The following is a 20,452-nucleotide window of genomic DNA, read 5'->3' as shown; positions in this document are numbered from 1 at the left end:
TACTTATCATTATGCCTGGTATAAAATCATTTTTCCTAATATGGATATTTGTTAGTAAACCAATATAGGTCTTGCAACACTGTAAAGAGTACATATAGATGTAAACTGTGTCTGTAGAGCTTACATTAATAACATAATCATTTGAAGAAAATAATCTGCCTTGGAAATCTCTTCTTGGCACTACTAGACATTTAAGAAAATACCCCAGGGGTCAGAGAGTTCCCTATAGATGTTTGTGGTGGCCAACCAAATAAGGTTGGTCGTAGCATTAATGTATGTAATTTTTGTATTTAGATCTCTGCTAAGTAATATATTTACACCACTCAGAGGAATGTGCAACTATTTGGGATTGCAGCCTCATCAAGCTACTGTGGGGTAAACTTTCAACACGATTCTCACCTTGCCCCACTTCTTCACAGTTCGGTGCCCCATTCTGGTGCAGACCCACTTTCTCATTCTTAGGCGTCCCTCCAGTGCAGCCCCGCTTCCTCTGTTTCATTCCGGTGCAGACCCATTTTCTCATTCTTGGGCGTCCCTCCAGTGCAGCCCCGCTTCCTCCCTCAAGGATGTTTCATTTTGGTGCGGACCCTCTTTCTCATTCTTAGGCGTCCCTCCAGTGCGGCCCGCTTCCTCTGTTTCATTCCGGTGCAGACCCTCTTTCTCATTCTCAGGCATCCCTCCAGTGCAGCCCTGCTTCCTCTGTTTCATTCTGATGCAGACCCTCTTTCTCATTCTTAGGCGTCCCTCCTGTGCGCCCCCGCTCCTCACTCTTGGATGTTTCATTCTGGTGCAGACCCTCTTTCTCATTCTTAGGTGTTCCTCCAGTGCGGCCCGCTTACTCACTCTTGGATGTTTCATTCTGGTGCAGACCCTCTTTCTCAGTCTTGGGTGTCACTCCAGTGCAGCCCCGCTGCCTCACTCTTGGGTATTTCATTCTGGTGCAGACCCTCTTTCTCATTCTTAGGCGTCACTCCAGTGCGGCCCAGTTTCCTCACTCTTGGATGTTTCATTCTGGTGCAGACCCTCTTTCTCATTCTTAGGCGTCCCTGCAGTGCAGCCCCGCTTCCTCTGTTTCATTCTGGTGCAGACCCACGTTCTCATTCTTAGGCGTCCCTTCAGTGCAGCCCCGCTTCCTCACTCTTGGATGTTTCATTCTGGTGCAGACCCTCTTAATCATTCTTAGGTCCCCCTCCAGTGCGGCCCCGCTTCCTCACTCTTGGATGTTTCATTCTGGTGCGGACCCTCTTTCTCATTCTTAAGCGTTCCTCCAGTGTGGCCCCGCTGCCTCACTCTTGGGTATTTCATTCTGGTGCAGACCCTCCTTCTCATTTTAAGGCGTCCCTCTAGTGCGGCCCTGTTGCCTCTCTCTTGGATATGTCATTCTGGTGCAGACCCTCTTTCTCATTCTTAGACATCCCTCCAGTGCGGCCACGCTGCCTCACTCTTGGATATGTCATTCCGGTGTAGACCCTCTTTCTCATTCTTAGGCGTTCCTCCAGTGCGGCCCGCTTCCCCCACTCTTGGATGTTTTATTCTGGTGCAGACCCTCTTTCTCATTCTTAGGCGTCCCTGCAGTGCAGCCCCGCTTCCTCTGTTTCATTCTGGTGCAGACCCACATTCTCATTCTTAGGCGTCCCTTCAGTGCAGCCCCGCTTCCTCACTCTTGGATGTTTCATTCTGGTGCAGACCCTCTTAATCATTCTTAGGTGCCCCTCCAGTGCGGCCCCGCTTCCTCACTCTTGGATGTTTCATTCTGGTGCGGACCCTCTTTCTCATTCTTAAGCGTTCCTCCAGTGTGGCCCCGCTGCCTCACTCTTGGGTATTTCATTCTGGTGCAGACCCTCCTTCTCATTTTAAGGCGTCCCTCTAGTGCGGCCCTGTTGCCTCTCTCTTGGATATGTCATTCTGGTGCAGACCCTCTTTCTCATTCTTAGACATCCCTCCAGTGCGGCCATGCTGCCTCACTCTTGGATATGTCATTCCGGTGTAGACCCTCTTTCTCATTCTTAGGCGTTCCTCCAGTGCGGCCCGCTTCCCCCACTCTTGGATGTTTTATTCTGGTGCAGACCCTCTTTCTCATTCTTAGGCGTCCCTCCAGTGCAGCCCCGCTTCCTCACTCTAGGATGTTTCATTCTGGTGCAGACCCTCCTTCTCATTCTTAGGCGTCCCTCCAGTGCAGCCCCGCTTCCTCTGTTTCATTCTGTGCAGACCCTCTTTCTCATTCTTAGGCATCCTTCAAGTGCGGCCCCGCTTACTCACTCTTGGATGTTTTGTCCCGGTGCAGACCCTCTTTCTCATTCTTAGGTGTCCCTCCAGTGGAGCCCCGCTTCCTCACTCTTGGATATTTCATTCCAGTGCAGACCCTCTTTCTCATTCTTAGGCGTCCCTCCAGTGCAGCCCTGCTCCCTCTGTTGCATTCTGGTGCAGACCCTCTTTCTCATTCTTAGGCATCCTTCCAGTGCGGCCCCGCTTCCTCTGTTACATTCCGGTGCAGACCCTCTTTCTCATTCTTAGGCGTCCCTCCAGTGCGGCCCCGCTTCCTCACTCTTGGATGTTTCGTCCCGGTGCAGACCCTATTTCTCATTCTTAGGTGTCCTTCCAGTGTGGCCTCGTTTCCTCACTCTTGGATGTATCATTCCAGTGCAGACCCTCTTTCTCCTTCTTAGGTGTCCCTCCAGTGGAGCCCCGCTTCCTCACTCTTGGATATTTCATTCCGGTGCAGACCCTCTTTCTCATTCTTAGGCGTCCCTCCAGTGCAGCCCCGCTTCCTCTGTTACATTCCGGTTCAGACCCTCTTTCTCATTCCTAGGCGTCCCTCCAGTGCGGCCCCGTTTCCTGACTCTTGGATGTTTCATTCCGGTGCAGACCCTCTTTCTCATTCTTGGGCGTCCCTCCAGTGCAGCCCCGCTTCCTCAATCTTGGATGTTTCATTCTGGTGCAGACCCTCTTTCTCATTCTTAGGCGTCCCTCCAGTGCAGCCCCACTGCCTCACTCTTGGATGTTTCATTCCGGTGCAGACCCTCTTTCTCATTCTTAGGCGTCCCTCCAGTGCGGCCGCTTCCTCACTCTTGGATATTTCATTCTGGTGCAGACCCTCTTTCTCATTCTTAGGCATCCCTCCAGTGCAGCCCCACTTCCTCTGTTTCATTCTGATGCAGACCCTCTTTTTCATTCTTAAGCGTCCCTCCAGTGCGGCGCCACTTCCTCACTCCTGGATGTTTCATTCTGGTGCAGACCCTCTTTCTCATTCGTAGGCGTCCCTCTAGTGCTGCCCCGCTTCCTCACTCCTGGATGTTTCATTCCGGTGCAGACCCTCTTTCTCATTCTTAGGCGTCCCTCCAGTGCGGCGCCGCTTCCTCACTCCTGGATGTTTCATTCCGGTGCAGACCCTCTTTCTCATTCTTAGGCGTCCCTCCAGTGCGGCGCCGCTTCCTCACTCCTGGATGTTTCATTCCGGTGCAGACCCTCTTTCCCATTTTTCGGCGTCCCTCCAGGCGGCCCGCTTCCTCACTCTTGGATGTTTCATTCAGGTGCAGACCCTCTTTCTCATTCATAGGCGTCCCTCCAGTGCAGCCCCGCTGCCTCACTCTATGATATTTCATTTGGGTGCAGACACACTCTCTCATTCATATGCATCCCTCCAGTGAGCCCGCTTCCTCACTCTTGGATATTTCATTCTGTGCAGACCCTCTTTCTCATTCTTAGGTGTTCCTCCAGTGTGGCCCTGCTTCCTCAGTCTTGGATATTTAATTCCGGTGCAGACCCTCATTCTCATTCTAAGGCGTCCCTCCAGTGCAGCCCCGCTTCCTCATTCTTGGATATTTCATTCTGGTGCAGACCCTCTTTCTCATTCTTAGGCGTCCCTCCAGTGCGGCCGCTTCCTCACTCTTGGATATTTCATTCTGGTGCAGACCCTCTTTCTCATTCTTAGGCATCCCTCCAGTGCAGCCCCACTTCCTCTGTTTCATTCTGATGCAGACCCTCTTTTTCATTCTTAAGCGTCCCTCCAGTGCGGCGCCACTTCCTCACTCCTGGATGTTTCATTCTGGTGCAGACCCTCTTTCTCATTCGTAGGCGTCCCTCTAGTGCTGCCCCGCTTCCTCACTCCTGGATGTTTCATTCCGGTGCAGACCCTCTTTCTCATTCTTAGGCGTCCCTCCAGTGCGGCGCCGCTTCCTCACTCCTGGATGTTTCATTCCGGTGCAGACCCTCTTTCTCATTCTTAGGCGTCCCTCCAGTGCGGCGCCGCTTCCTCACTCCTGGATGTTTCATTCCGGTGCAGACCCTCTTTCCCATTTTTCGGCGTCCCTCCAGGCGGCCCGCTTCCTCACTCTTGGATGTTTCATTCAGGTGCAGACCCTCTTTCTCATTCATAGGCGTCCCTCCAGTGCAGCCCCGCTGCCTCACTCTATGATATTTCATTTGGGTGCAGACACACTCTCTCATTCATAGGCATCCCTCCAGTGAGCCCGCTTCCTCACTCTTGGATATTTCATTCTGTGCAGACCCTCTTTCTCATTCTTAGGTGTTCCTCCAGTGTGGCCCTGCTTCCTCAGTCTTGGATATTTAATTCCGGTGCAGACCCTCATTCTCATTCTAAGGCGTCCCTCCAGTGCAGCCCCGCTTCCTCATTCTTGGATATTTCATTCTGGTGCAGACCCTCTTTCTCATTCTTAGGCGTCCCTCCAGTGAGCCCGCTTCCTCACTCTTGGGTATTTAATTCCGGTGCAGACCCTCTTTCTCATTCTTAGGCGTCCCTCCAGTGAGCCCGCTTCCTCACTCTTGGGTATTTCATTCTGGTGCAGACCCACTTTCTCACACTTGGGGACATAAATGTTGTTCAGCCCAACTTCCCAACCTTTGGACACCCCACTTTGGTGCAGCCCACTTCCTCACTTGTAGACACCCCATTTTAGTGCACACCCACTTCCTGACCCTTGGACACCCCACTTTGATGCAGCCCACTTCCTCATGTGAAGACACCCTATTTTAGTGCAAACCCACTTCCTCACCCTTGGACACCCCACGTTGATGCAGCCCACTTCCTTACTTGTAAACACCCTATTTTAGTGCAAACCCACTTCCTCACCCTTAGACTCCCCACTTTGGTGCAGCCCATATCCTCACTTGTAGACACCCTATTTTAGTGCAAAGCCACTTCACTCTTGGATGCCCCACTTTAGTGAAGCCCCCACTTCCTCACTTGTATACACCATATTTTAGTGCAAACCCACTTCCTCCCCCTCGGACACCCCACTTTAGTGCAGCCCACTTCCTCACTTGTAGACACCCTATTTTGGAGTCAACCCATTTCCTCAGCCTTGGGACCCTATTTTGGGGCAGTCCCCAATCCTCACTCGTACGCTCCCCATTTTAAGGTAAACCCATTTCCTCACCCTTGGCACCCTAGCTGTGGTGCAGCCTTACTTCCTAAGTCTTGGACACAGCATTCTGATGGAGCCCCACGCGGTCACTCGTGGCAACCCCACCTATGTGGAGACCTAGTTCTTCACTCACGCATGTTCTCTGATGCAGCTCTGCAGCACCATATTTGTGCTCTGACCTGTAGACACTGTCCTACCGCTCCCCTTTACCATTTTTATGCCAAGCTCAGGGTAATTCCATAATTCATATTTCTGCCACAAAACAGAAAAATGCTGCTGCAAACATACAGGTCACTGGAGAACGCATTCAAAGCAATTGTTGAAACGTTTTTAAATGCACCCGTGTTTAACGGTAGACGACTCGACGCTCCCTTGTGGTTGCAGAAATGTGTTAGGAAGTGACAGGTCTCATGAAGGACCTTAACAGTGAGGTTCTACTCATCACCGCTGCCAGGAGTTCAGTTTGAGGGGCAATACCTGCTCGAATGGGTTCTGGACAAACTGTGTCAGGGCGGTGTGAGCACAGAGCAGTACCTGGGGTTCTCCCCCCCCCCCCCCCCCCCCCCCCCGCCAGGTACAATTTTCACAGCAGCATCGCATCGCTGTAGTAGAACCAGAAGGAGGCTCCAATCGAAAATACATCACGGCGGGTTTATGAATGAGAGGTTAGCTTCGGGTCTCGAGGCAGGGTGGTGATGACCGAACAGTCGAGAGATGATGTCACAAAGCAGTGGATGTTGTGCAAGCCTACGAAGCGTTTATATAGGTTCCAGTGTCATTCTCCTCAAGAAATACCTTACCGCCCCTTGGGGCCAGATGTAGGTGGCTAAATACCGGTCGGTAACGCCGAAATTCGGTAAATTTCAGCGTTACCGACAGGTGTTTAGCCATTCCTAATGTAGGTAAGGAATCGGTAAATAAGGAATCAGTAAACACTGATTCCTTATTGCTCTTGCATTTAAGGAATCTGTAATACAACGGCAGCCCGGTTGGGTTTGGGGTGTTCCTTGAAGCAGAGGGAGGCGACAGACGTAGTACGTGCAACGCTCCGGTGAGCGGACACTATTCCATCTCAGGCCAAAGTGAGGAGCTCCGTCCGCAGTATCTGTGAGAGATTGGGGGCTCCCATTCCATCCGTGTGCAGGGTATGGGTTACAGTGGTAACGACATTTAAGCCCCCTCCCCAAGTACATGCTGGGAGGCCACGACTTCCGGATCCAGTTCGGCGTTTGAGGCCAGGGACCGGCCAGTGTCGAAGGGCGGGGGGGTCTGCAGGGGCTTTTGTTACCCCGCTGGGGTCGGCAGCACTTCTCGTTAATGCCGTCTCAACATGAAGATTCTTTCGTTAGCACCAGTGTCGTTCTCGCCGCTTTGACGTCTTATTCGTGCCGCGCGCAAGGATGCGAAGCAGGGAGTGGAGCTAATGAGAAGTAGTAGATTAGGAAGCCGTTGGTGAATAATAGTTCAGAGCACTTATTCAATGTTGGGAGATTGTACTTCAACAGTTTATATACAACCTGAAGGGGAAAGTACACATTGCGTGCTTCATAAGTTAGGGTGACCAGACGTCCCGGTTTTCCCCGGACGGTCCCCGTTTTTGGAGAAGTGTCCCTGTGTCCCGACACTTCTCTCAAAGTGAGTCAAATGTCCGCGTTTTAGAACAGTGTCCGGGTTAAACACAGAAATGTCCCGGTTTTTTACTGTTCCGGTTGCGCGCATGCTCTGTTTTCACTGCGTGTGACTTCACTGTGGTGAGCCAAATTTAGGGGGGGGGGGGACTAAGCAAAAATTTCGGGGGGGGGGCTGAATCTTCAAACAGTAGGCAGAGTGGCGCTGATTTCGGGGGTGGGGGGGCTGAATCTAGGCAGAGTGGAGCTGCAGGGGCTCTCAGAAGGGGTGAAACAACAGTGAGGCCTCATTAACATGCAAATGGTCTTTTTAAAGACCTGTGAAGTGCTCTGGCACGGCTTTGTGTCTGCCCGGGAAGCGGTCTCATCCCGGGCTGCCACACACGACGGGGGGGGGGGGGCTAAAGCCCTTTGATTTCAATGGGTGTTGCGCGCCTGGTGAGCGCTGTAGCAGGAAGGGAAATCCTTTGAAGAGAGACATTTTCTCTCGGGATTTCCCTTCTCTTTGTTCACGCAGCGCAACCTACGTCATCATGACGTGGCAGCCATCGGTCATTGCCTCCATCAGTCTGGCCTGACACCTTCAGCCCTGCAGTGATCTTTGTTGCTCAAAAAGTTTGGTGCATGCCCGCCATGTTTCTGATGACCGCGCTCCAAACATATTTGTTTATTCGAAACAAACTTCTAAAGTGGAAGATTATTCTAAACAATACAAAAATGCCCCCACACCCTGAGTGTTTTATATTTTGGTGTTGGGTATGATTATTTGTTTTTCTGTTTGTGACCACCAGATTCTATTGGGCAGTGATGGACGGAAAGAAGGGCACATCATATTGTTCACTCGAAATAATGGAGACCGTCTGATGCCTTTACTCTAACTGCCCATACTCTGCTGGGCGGTCGAAGTGAAATTTCCGTGAGCAGAGCCTGAAGGCGCAATGCCGTTGGAGCGCAGGCAGCCTGCCCTAATCAAAATAGAGTGGGCAAGCAGAGGGTTTTGCAGACAAGGTAGTCAGTCAAGTTTCTGATGAAGTACCCTAACCGCAGGACTCTGAATTAGGCCCCTCATGATCTTCCAAGATGTATAATTGCAAGTCTGATGACAATCTCTGTCATTATGTAGCCCACATGAGGTATTACAAAAACTAATATGAATCTTGAAACAATTTAAATTCAACAAAGAATTGTTTTGAAATAATATTGAACTCTGCTAAAGTTACTAAAATAGACTCGTAAAGAGAATTCCTCTTACTAAAGGTGTAAAGCTCCCCTAGATAATCTTTTCCACATCATTTTTGAATGTCAAGTGTCTGATGTACCTTAAAAATTGTCTCTTCACCATCTCTTAACCTAAAGAATCCTTGCAACTTTTCATACACATGTGCTTTATTATTACAGTTTAATATTATTCATTCTACCATTTTAGACGTCTGAAACTGTTTTATTAGTGTAAAGTATTATTTGTCAATTAGAGTTTATAAGTCATTAAAGGCAATATATCCCCTCTCACACACTTATTGCATGCCTCATTTTTATGTAATGGTGTTGGACAAGAGTTAGGCTGGTGCCAGAGGGATGACTGGCCAGGAGTGCAGTGCTCTTCGGTTAGACTGTCTCTAGACAAGTATTACTGCTGTAGAACTTTACATGTTTATTGTGGACCCGAAAACATCCTGCACGCACCTTTGAGAAAGTGATCCTAATAAAGTCTGACTAGCTCTGCTAGAGGAGACCTGGGTGAAAGATATATTGTAATACAGGGTGGTCACCAACTATAGCAAATGTTGAGGCAAAGTCTGTTTCAATGGAATTAATGGTTACTGCCGGTAAAAGACCTCTGATTTGTCGTCTGTAATGCTTCATCTCGGTCTTATGGAGGGAGCTGTCCTTGTAGTCCTTTTTCTATGTCTATGACAGCTGTCAAATAGTCCTACTTTTATGTCGATGGTTACTGCAAACCTTAGTCCTACTTCTATGTCTATGACTGGTCCCCGTTTTTTGTTTTGAGAATCTGGTCACCCTATCATAAGTGCCAAATAAGAATAAGTAGCAAACAGAATTGGGTGGAGACATAGGGCCCGGTTCTCAAACCAGCCCTCCGTTGAAGGTCTCCTTGCACGCTGAGGTAGGCGTACAACTTTCGGGAATATTAACAAACGTTTCCATTACTACAGCCTGAAGGGTGGGCCAAGCTTAGGTTTCCAAGCAGTAGTATTGCGAAAGTCATCTGACATTTCCAGAAACGGGTGTTCCCGTAATGCAGAACTGTATGCACATTGCAACTGCGCTGTGGGGGATGCCAGCACCCATGTGCAATAGAACTTTGTTTTTCTCTCCATGGAGGAAACATTTTCCCCATAACAGACCTCTTCCTCCACTCCCCTCACAGTCCCTTCACCATCGTGGGAAGGCATTCCCTACAGGCTTTTGCAGGAGCAAAAGGCCCTTCTCTTTTCTAAGGCTTGATAGAGCACAGAGGAATTTGTGAATGCCATAAAACTCACAAATATCAGTGCTTAATTTGAACAGGTGTTTTCCGATGCTCTGCACCGGCGCTTTTCATGAGCAGTTAAGGACACATTTATAGGAGATTAAGTGATTTGCCCAGAATCACAGGATGTTGAGCCAACACCAGACTCAAACCTGGTTCCCCAGCTCTGAAGTTGGCAGCTCTGGCCATTATGCCACACCCTCTCCCAACTTTTATAGTTAGTAGTTGGCTCTGTTTTAGGTGGTGCTAACAAGAGAAATGGGCTGGTGCAAGCTGCCTCCTGACGAGACCCCGGCCCTTGAGTTTTTTATACAAATGAACCACTGACAAATATTTGACAGTTCTTAAACACTGAAGCAAAACTAGCTTTAGTCTACTAATACCCGACCACTTGCATGGATTAGTGCTGCATAATTATATGCAGTCATGGCATACAACTCACGCAGTGTAAAATGATTCACATGGACTCAGTATTCCTTTGTGAGTACCCCAAAGGTATGAAATCCATCTATTACCTCCTGCCTCCCTACAAGCGTTAGGGCGCTGATAGATTGAAACGCTTCATGTGGGCATGAGTAGGTTTTGAAGAGCACTGTTTGATTTGAAGGGGGTTTGAAAGATCAGAACCCTGCATCAGTGTCGTAACATAGGCCCTGCAGACCCTGCTGTGCGTGGGAGGGGCCCGAGCTGCAGGGGGCACCCTCAGCACAGTACTCTGGACTGGAAGCTCCTGAGTAAATCTGGAGCGGTTGCTCTCCATGTACCTTGCACTGCACTAGTAAGGCATGCTTAGGAATGTAATTTTAATTCCAGCTTTGAGTCTTTGAAGAACTCTTCGAAACTGAGAGGTCACTGTTTCAAAATACTTGATGGTAGGCTGCACTGCTAGACTCCTTGAACCCATGGCACACAGAGGGTAGCATGTTACTTTGTTGCTCTATTACACTCAGAAGTCAACCTTGAGAAACATTTATGCTAAGTACTGTAATATCTCCATATATCTATGTTTTTTCCCTAATTCACAGAGAAACCAATCTGAAGTTTAAGCAAGCCTTGATGGTAACACACACAGAACTGAGTACAGTGCCGGCTTTGGTAGCGTTTAATGGTAAGCCAGAGTCCCATAAATAAGAATGCTGTCAGTTCATATTCAATGAATGCCTCCAGATTTCTCTTGCTCTCCCAAACACACACATATAAACAAAGTTTTGCACACATAATCCACTAGCATTTTGGGTAGCAAATAGACCATTTTACTAGTCAGTAGCATCAGTTTCAACACTTTCCAGATTCTTGAGTGAATGAGTGTCAGGAGGTACTCCAACCGGCTTCATATACACACTTTTGTAAGGTCATAATACAGTTGTAAGTGAACCTCTCTTCAACCCTTTGGTAGTAATGGTACAGGCAGCAGGCAATTTCCTAGAGAAATGTGTAGCACGTCAAGTAGTATCAAACAACATTAAAGTACAACACAATAAATAGCCAAACCAATTTAATTTTTAGAAAAATAAAAATAAAATGTAATAAGCCAAAAAACAAAAACAAAAAATTTGTAAACATCATCAAAGTAAGCAAGATATATGGATTTGTAAAGAGTTTACAGTAAAAGGAACCAAGAAACCACACAACACCAAATGAAAGTCCATATTTTCTGTAGGCTGGGACCTACGTGTGATTTCAGGATGACGTAAGTGAACCAAGTATGCCAAGTGGGCCACACCCGTCAATTACCTGGGACTGAGATGTTATTCTGCAGGGCAAGGAAGGATGCTGAAGCTGGTGTGGGTCCCTTTAAGTCAGAATCAAAGGTGTTGAGCTTCCACAGAAGCCTTCAGTTTAGTATCAACTACTACGAACTGGACAAAACAGGATTCTGCCGCAACAGGGTTGCTTTACTGCTAGGGTGATTTTGCTGCATCTCTCTCAGTCCCAGGTTTTACCTTTGGACTTAGTCACTTTTTTGACTTTTGAATTTCTTCTGTGGAGCAAGGCTGAATGCTATAGCTAGGCACAACTCTGAGTCTATTTTCATTCACTGCAAGCCTATTTCTGCAAAGCATATTACAGAATGGGTGCTTAAAACTGCCTCCCTCTTAATCAGCGGCGGCCGGCACAGGTAAGTGTGGTTGGGAGGTGGGGCGGGGATGGGCGCTGCAGGCGGGGAAGCCGACAGACGACGGAATAGGTATTATTTATTTATTTAGTTATACCTATTCCGTCGTTTTTCCCTGGCTCCCACCCTGCCCCGCCCCGCCCAACTGCGTTCTTCTGTGCCGGCCACGGCTGCTCTTAAGTTATTTTCTGAGCTTCCGCGTTGAGACACTGTGTACATTGCATTGACATAACACAAACACATGCATTTTTTGTAAAAAGTCTTTATTAAGGAGGCTTTGATGTCAAAAATCTAAAACTTGGTACAATATCATAACCGTAAGTCAGCTCTGCAAATATAGAATCCAGTCTTTAGCCCTGGCAGGTTCAAACCTGGAAGTCTTGCCTGCGCATTGATTGTGAACCCCAGCACCCATTCCCAATCATCCACATGTTGAAAAACAGGAGTTAGTTCCACACAGTTCTTGCAGATGGGAAATATATTCCTAGTTGTTTCTACAACCCCCAGGTCTTCTGGCCAGGCTCCTAGGCAGAGATATTATGAAGCATGGGCAAAGTGAGCTTTGGCCCAGGGCCTCGCATTTCAAGGCCTTGATAATTGCTCAGGACAGGACCCCTCATTAATTTATCCTAACAATCAAGCTGTAATAACTACTTTTGCAAAGTTGAGCAAGAGTTAATAATGGCATCCTAGCTGGTCAGGCCCGTGCCTTTCTCTCTGCCCTCAAAGCTAACATTAGGTGAGGTGTGCGCACCAAGTTATGAGAAACAAAAGGGATCCGAACGTGGTGGGAAGGAGTGTCTATAGTCAAACAAATATCATAATAACTGCCTCCCCTGGATACTACCTCCCGAAGGTAGTATCCAGGGGAGGCAGTAATCTTGATATTTGTTTGACTATAGACACTCCTTCCCACCCCGTTTGGAGGCTCATGGGGTATTATCCTTTTTTAGAAAACATTTACATAAAGTAGGATACCTATTGGGGTATTGTCTACACAGTGCATGTTTATTTTGACATGTGCACCACGTAGTATTATCTACATGTATATACACTTTTTGTACTTTTTTTTGTATTACAAATTTGAGTGTTGAAGGGATCCTTTCGGTCCTGATGAGGAAGCCAGGGGAAGGCTTCGAAACATGTTGACATAGGAGAAACGGCTCATTATAGCATTGTATCTCCAACTCATTCCCCACTTTTAATAATACCAGCTCAACGGAATATTAAAGTTTTTTTCCAAAGAGCCAGGTATTTTTTAACTTATATTCACTCCTTCACTCACTCCTGACCCTTCCACTCACATTCCTACACTACATTTCTTTCCTCCAAAATTAGTGCTCCCGCGCAGTCGTAGGTTGCAGCACGCCCCGTCCCGCAGCAGGGCGGGAAGACCCCTATGGTGAAGCATGACACCAAGGGCCCTTTTGGTGTGTGAGGGGTATTTAAACAAAACTGTGTGCTTTCCACCATTGTCGGAGACACACTTAGTCTGGGAGGAAACGGTTATATATTAATTCTAGGATGGATCCCTTTTGTATCTCACATATTGACTAGAGGAGGACGTATCCACCTCTTTTGCTCTCAGAGCATTACGTCTTCACTCCCTATTTTGATTATTTACGTGTGCACCAAGTTGCCTCAGCCTGTCAGTGCCAGTTCACTCCTGAGCAGCCAGTGCAAGGCATGTGTAGCATTGCCGGTAGTAAATCTATGTATGCCCAGAAAAGGTGAGGTTGCACGTTTGAAGTAGAAAGTTGTGTTGCCTAAAGCTATTTGCTGTTCTTGCCTGCACGCTAACTGTGGACTGCTGTAAGGTGGGCCTGGGATCCGGACAGTCGAGCCCACTGGGGTGCTCTCAGTCCCACAAGGTATATATTGTAGAGGGCAATGCGCCCTGGCTTCCTTTTTTAGTGACTTTTAAGCATCTTTCCCTGGCCTGTTCTGTTCATACTAAGGTCATCTAAGGGTGATGTATAGTGTTTTCTAAGCCTGGGTAAAATTTCAGTTAAGCAGCCATAATTTGCCTTATTTTGGGAATATCACAGTATGCTTGTCACACAAAATTCACGACATTCCACAAGCATCATTATATACTTATGCATGACTGTCTCAAAATTATAGCGTGGGAACAACACCAATGACCATAATGCGATGGGCTGTTATTCGCAGACTTTGTGTTTTTGGATTGATTTTTCTACCACAAAATGCGTCCGTGCATCCAAAATGGATAAGAGGATACATTTTTTGCTAACATTCAGTGCTGAATGCCTTATTTGTAATTTGTGTAATTATTATTTATTTATTTTAAAAGTTTTATATAGCGCAAACAAGACCCATGAGGGTATCAGAGCGCTTTACAGGTGAGCGAAAAAGAGAGGAGACCTAACAATCAAACAGGGTGGTCAGGAGTGCGAGGGCAGGGAAACTCTATATCGGCAAGGCATACATAAACAGTCTAAGGCATGGAGAATAAAGGAACAAGACTAAACAAAGCATGTTATAAGGTCCTGAAGGAGTGGCTGGGGGAAAACTGAGAATCAAATGAGTACAAAAGTGCATCAAACAATACAATAAAAGTAAATGTTACGAGGTCCTAAAGGAGTGGCTGAGGGAAAACTGAGCATAAAATGAACACAAAAGTGCCTCCGCACAATACAATAAAAGTACAATAAAAGTAAAGACAGGTAAAACCAGAGAGGAGAAGAAGTCTTTGAGTGCGTATAAGGTATGGGGATACAAGGCAAAGATGTGTTAATCAGAAGTGTTTTAACTTCCTTTTTGAAGTTAGTAGTAGAAGGGATCGTCCTGATTTCCGGAGGCAGAGAGATCGAAATTCTTGGGGTCATACCTGAGAAGGCTCGATCATATGTTTTTGATTTATGGAATTTCTGTGGCTTCAGCAGAAGGGTGCTGGTACTTCTGGAGGACCTGGAGCCACCCAATAGTACAAGTTTTTGTGCAAGGTATAGTGGGGTGTTGTAGTGTAGGCTTTATGTGTCATGCAAGCAATTTTTAGTTGTATCCTTGCTTCATAAATATACGTTATTTCATGTAATATTCCTAAAATATCACAGAATTATACAAAAATAAATTACACAAACTGGTAAAGTCTTCCTGCTCCACTCCTGTTCTCTCTACAGCAGGGGCAACGTCTGCGGAGGCCCAAGGCAGAATATGATGAGGGACCCCTGAGTCTCCTAGAACTCAAGGATATGCACTGGCCTTCAGCTGCTTTGGGGGCCACTTGGAGGGGGCCCCCAAAGCTCCAGACCCAGTCAGGAGCTCTCAGGCCAGGGGTCGCCACCAGTGCACTGTGCCAGAGGGGGACCCCTGGAGCTCGGGCCCACCCACGCTGTGGGGACTGCAGGGGCTAATGTTAAGCAACAACTTGAAGTGTTGGGGTCCCACTGGATGGTTGGGGGCCATCCTGCACTGCAGGGGTCACAGGGGCCAGCGTTACACTCCTGCTTGCTGCCAACCATTCCATAGTCCCCTATTCAAAATGTCTCCAGCCTTCCACCCTCTGTAAGATATTGGTATGCCCTTTCAGAAACACCTCTATGGTGCTGAAGCTACTTTACCTCCTCATGTCTTGGAACTACTTTCCCATCCTGCTGGGAGCCCAGTGAGAAAGACTGGACCGGCTCTAGGAATACATGGCTTCAGTTTTTGAGACTGGGCACTCACCCCATTTAGGATCTTCAGTTCAAAAGGGAGAGCAGTGTGCAGCCATCTGTTCCTGTACACCACACCCTCACCCCGAGATCATTAATCCATGCCAAGTGGGCACAGTTGACTCATCTCCATCTTTCCTGGTTTAAGAGGTATTTGCATTGTCCCTGAAGAGGCCAGTCTCTGGAGCTGGGCTATAAGGCAAACGCATGCGAATCCAGTTTGTTCTCTGATAGCAAAAGTATAATTTTTAAAGTTGATTTTCTATTGCACTAATCAAACATCTACTTTCACCGCTCGATTTTTACTGCCTAGTGGAAAACAACTTTACATTATTTTTCTAGCATCTTCCTAAAAAAATGTTTTTGTATTCGCAATTCGGGCCATTTTGAATATTTAGATAAACTAGTACAACGTTTTGAAATTTCTCACTCTGAGGACATATTATTCCTTAATATTTAACATGTGTCACTTTTGTAGATTAAGCTCCCATTGAGTATATTTACAGGGTGGTTTCTGAAAATCCCCTCAAACTACAGGTGACAACATTTTTCGTGTCACGATAGAATTATCTAGGTCCAAAGTCTGCATCTGTACAAATTTCAAGTGTAAATAGGAGACGGTTCATTTATTAGGGTATCAGTGCGAACTGATTTCAATCCCATGTGATTTAAACAATCGGACATTTAAAAAAATACGTGAGCCTTTAGCCTTTGCTAAATGTAGCAACTAGGGTTTCGAGCTTTGTAATCACTGCTTGAATGTTATGTACTTTGCTAAAAACTTTAACAGAAGCTATCTTCAATTTTACTCAGACATGCAGACACAAGCCCACTGCCGCCTTCAGCTCCACAGCCTGCACCACATATTTACTTACAGAACATAAAATGTAGGCAACAAAAGTAGTTAATGCACTTCTTTGGTAAAGCATCCCAAAGGGGCTGATCATAGCACGTTTTCCACTATGGATTCAACCTTAGCAGCAGCATAGAGCCTAGTGTGAATGGGCTAGACTGTAACAACCTTGTTAACAGGAAGTGCGATGTTTACACACAGGGACTTCATCAAAGCACAACAGCAATGTTAGGATTGTTACCTGTCGGACTCTAGAGAAAAGTCTAATGTCACTTGAGGTTGTAGTTTATGCTGCTGCTGTGTAATGAGTGATGTCCTCATTATCTGTCGTCTGTGGTGCAGGCAGTGTGATATGCGAGGAACCCAACAGCAAGATGCACACGTTTGTTGGAACCCTGGAGTGGAGGGGCGATAAATACCCCGTGGACAACGAGAAGATGCTGCTGCGGGGCTGCAAGATCCGGAACACCGAGACCTGCTACGGGCTGGTCATTTATGCAGGTACAGTCAACAGGTCGTGTGGGCTCTAGGTTGTGAAATGGCATTCTCCATGTGAAAGATGTTCACAAAGACACCCTCCTGGCACTGAGGTGGTGGCAGTTCTTGAAGAGCTAGAGGCTTGGTTAGTCCATCTCAGTAGAGTGCAATCCAGCACCGAGATGATGTGTTTCTCAATGGCTGTGCGTGGCTTTAAGCTGCTTATAGATGTGTACAATATAGTCTATTAGTTTTTTCGACCATATGTCATCAAGTGGTGACTTTTAGGGCATGATACAGAAAGGGGCGCTAACGGACTGTGCTACTCGATATCGAGCCTAAGAACATCAAGATACAAGGTTATCGTGGACAGAATATTGAAGGGTGTAAGTGCATATACGCAACTATAGAATTACTATCCCTTACTTCACATCTATGTACCTTGCAGATATATACAGTAAGAAGCTAGGACCCTGCGTTTGCTGCCTGCGGCGGCCAAATCTAAGGGGGGGAGGTTTGCTGGCTATTCCTGCGGCTGCCACTCCGTAAAAGCCACAGGTAAGAGTGGGGGGATAAGCTGGCCGCCGCCCCCAAAACTCTTGCCGCCTGGGGAGGACTGCCCCCCATCCCCTCTTGCTACACCACTGGATATATGATATATATCTATTGTCAAGGTAGGTGTATGTGAAATCTGTACTTTTGATATTTTGGGTTCAATATTTTGTCCTGGATGTTTGTATGGCTCGATATTCTGGCTTCATTCAGTGGGGACGACACTAATGGGATGTTAGGCAAAAACGAACAGATCCCCTTTTGCCATTTCCCTGACAGTGGATTTGTCACCAAGGTTGCTGGAGCTGACTTGGATGAAAAAAGGCCATGAGCCTGATAGCAAACTTTATATTTGATGGTCAAGCAACGGCTGCGATGGAGGAGCTCTGCGGAAGGTAGTCTGCCGATCTTTAAATTACCTTCTTTGGCACGCACTCTGTGTGTGGTGAGACTATGTTGAATTTAACACACCCGATAAACCCTGAGTCCCGGGTGCAGAAATACCTCTGCCTATGAATTTTTCGAGGGAAAAATACAAATTAATTGTGGATAGAAGTGTCCCCCCCACTATTTTCACATTTATCTGAGTTTTTCAGCACTATGTTTCCAGGTACATTTCGTCAGGTCTGGCCTGCTGAAAATTGCCAGGGAAAAATTGTGGTGGTGCTGCGTTTACCACAATTCTCGGAATTTCAATTTCTGTGCAAAGGAATCGGAATTTACCACACCCCACAGAATCAAGGTCTTCATGTAGTGGCTCAATTGAGGAAGACTATGAGATTGACATATCGAGAAAACTTCCAATAGGATTTGACCTCTGAAAGTCTAGCAAACGAGGGGAGCAGCAGTGCTTAATTTGTAAAATATTAAGTGCCAGGGCTCTGACCAGTAGGCCAATGCAGCTTGCACCACCCATCGCCCCTGTCGTCACTACCAAAACCACTACTAACCCTCTCTCTCGCATGTAAATGCGACAGTAAAGATTATTCCAGGTCCCCAAAGGTAAAGGAATGGCTGGGGGAGGCAGGTATTAGTCATTTTTTAATGTATATTGTTTCTCTAAACAGCTGATATACTGCTCCTTTCTAAATTACATAAGCAGCGCCACCTTGTGGCAGACTGCCCTAAGTGTGGTAATGACAACCAATTAGGTGCCGGTGCTCAGCACTGGAAAGCTCCGGCTCAAATTAAGCACTGCAGTAAGCTCAGAGAACATTGCAAACTGCTTAAAGTTCTTTGAAGAGGATCAGGCTTAATTAAACATATGGCACAAATGCCCCAATCTTGAAAAAATCCCTATTTAAAAAAAAAAAAAATTGTGAAATTGGTTTAACAAGAACAGATCTCCTTTCCTGAGCTGACTAGCCGAATCACAGCTATTTGGCCTTTAGGTGGCATCGCACTTTCTGGGATCCTACCGATGTTCCAACATTTCGGATCGAGCTTGAGCCTTACCAGGCTTAGCTGAATATCTCAATCCACAGACTACAATATACCTGCAATTTAGCTCGATGCACAACTTAAATAGCAATAATGAAATTTAATTCCAATTTCATGAGACTGCAAAAAAAATATGACAAGAGTTTTATTCATTATATTCCATGAATCATATAGTTTCACTTTCCAAACACTCCCTCTGACTCCTCCACCTCCCTTTTACTCATGCCACTTCACCTCCCTTTTACTGATACCAAGCCTCTTCCTAATCCTATTGCAACTAGCTCCAAAGAAAAACATTCTAAATCCTTCCCTCTATCCCTCCACTATCCTTTTCAATCCAAATAACAGACGAACATGTCCACCACTCAAATTAATTTCATATTTCACTTTACTAATTCCCCACAAATCCTTTATGGGTTCCGGAGTAGCATGCTACTCACCAAAAAAGCACGTCAACACCTCATCAGGGGTAGCAAGTGCCAGGGGCTGCGCCTCCACTAGGACAGAGGAGCGTCGCCGCACTGCTACTACCATTTTATGTTTTTGCTTCTCGCACTGCCAGAAAGCAGAAAGGTTTTGTTGCGGACGGGTGGACGGGGCTGCTCTGCCAGCATGGCTGGCGAGGGAGTAGTGTGCCCACTCCTGAGGACTTAATGACTGTTTGGTCGGCCCTCCGGGGCTGCTCAAACCAGTCATGTGCACTGTGCCCTTTCTCCATGCAGGCTGAAATGCAGCCTACATGGAGAAAATGGCCTTCCCGTGAGCCCCTGGCTGAGCGCCGTCCCCACCAATCACAAAGCTGCCATTGCAGCATTGTGATTGGCTTAGGGGAGGGGAGGGGAGGGAGGCTGCCTGCTTCCTGTTTCTGCCGGAGGCAGGAGAGCAGGAACAGGAGCCAAGAAAACACGGAACCCTGCCAGCAGACAGGTATGTTTTTAATTTATTATTAAATTTACCCGTCCCCATCCAACCCTCCCTGCATGACTACCCACCCCCGCCCCCACATATGCGATTAATGCTGACCGCGACTGGCAAGCGCTATATAAATGCAAAAGTTTTTACCTCTTCTACCCCTTCTCCATCCTTCTCAAACCAAATAATCTGACTAACATAGCCACCACTCAAATTACTTTCATAATTTAACTATACTAATTCACCACTAATCCTTTATGGGTTCCTAAATAGCGCGCTACTCACCTAAAAAGCGCTTCGAAACACCCCATCAGGGGTAGCAAGTGCTATATTAATGCAAACCTTTTTACCCTTCTCTATCCCTCCACTAGCCTTCTCAATCCAAATAATCTGACTAACATATCCATCACTCAAATTACTTTCATATTTTCACTATACTAATTCACCACTAATCCTTTCGGGGTTCCGGAGTAGTGTGCTACTCGCCGAAAAAACGATTTGATTCCTCATCAGGGGTAGTAAGCGCTATATAAATGCAATTACAATACAATACTCTCCACCACCCTTTAGTCCCTTAAGTCATTCTTACTGTGTGCATCAGAATTTTCCAGTTGATGCTTATAAGAGTGACCTGGACTGTCAGTGCGATCAGACTCCTCCAGATTCCATTGCACTCACTGGCTCCTTTCTGGGTGAGAAGAGTTAGGTTTGAGACGAAATATGTAGAACAGAAGGAGGAATGAACGACTGAACATGCGTTCATAAGACTCAGTACAACTACAGGGCTAACTCTCTGCTCGATGGCTAAAGGTGGGTGAAGCAGAAAATTCCCAGAGAGAGATGAGCAAAGGGTCTTGCTTAGCTCTATGAGCTTGTGTAGGTGCTGAGTCTTGGAAATATTCTGCAGGTAAATCAAGCAGCA

At 46.8% G+C, this 20,452-nt stretch overlaps 1 protein-coding gene across 2 annotated transcripts in view; it reads left to right on the top strand.

Annotated features, from left to right (window-relative positions):
- ATP8B3 (ATPase phospholipid transporting 8B3) overlaps positions 1-20,452 on the top strand; it is a 396,086-nt gene that overhangs the window by 224,366 nt on the left and 151,268 nt on the right. For both annotated transcript variants that reach the window (XM_085638336.1, XM_085638337.1), the window contains 2 exons: positions 10,529-10,611; positions 16,492-16,650. In XM_085638336.1, the coding sequence (XP_085494462.1) occupies positions 10,529-10,611; positions 16,492-16,650 (242 nt within the window). The remainder of the gene's footprint in view (positions 1-10,528; positions 10,612-16,491; positions 16,651-20,452) is intronic.

The sequence above is a fragment of the Triturus cristatus genome, chromosome 12 (genome assembly GCF_964204655.1).
Source record: "Triturus cristatus chromosome 12, aTriCri1.1, whole genome shotgun sequence".
NCBI classification, from domain to species: Eukaryota; Metazoa; Chordata; class Amphibia; order Caudata; family Salamandridae; genus Triturus; species Triturus cristatus.
This window is presented reverse-complemented; position numbering and strand designations above follow the sequence as displayed.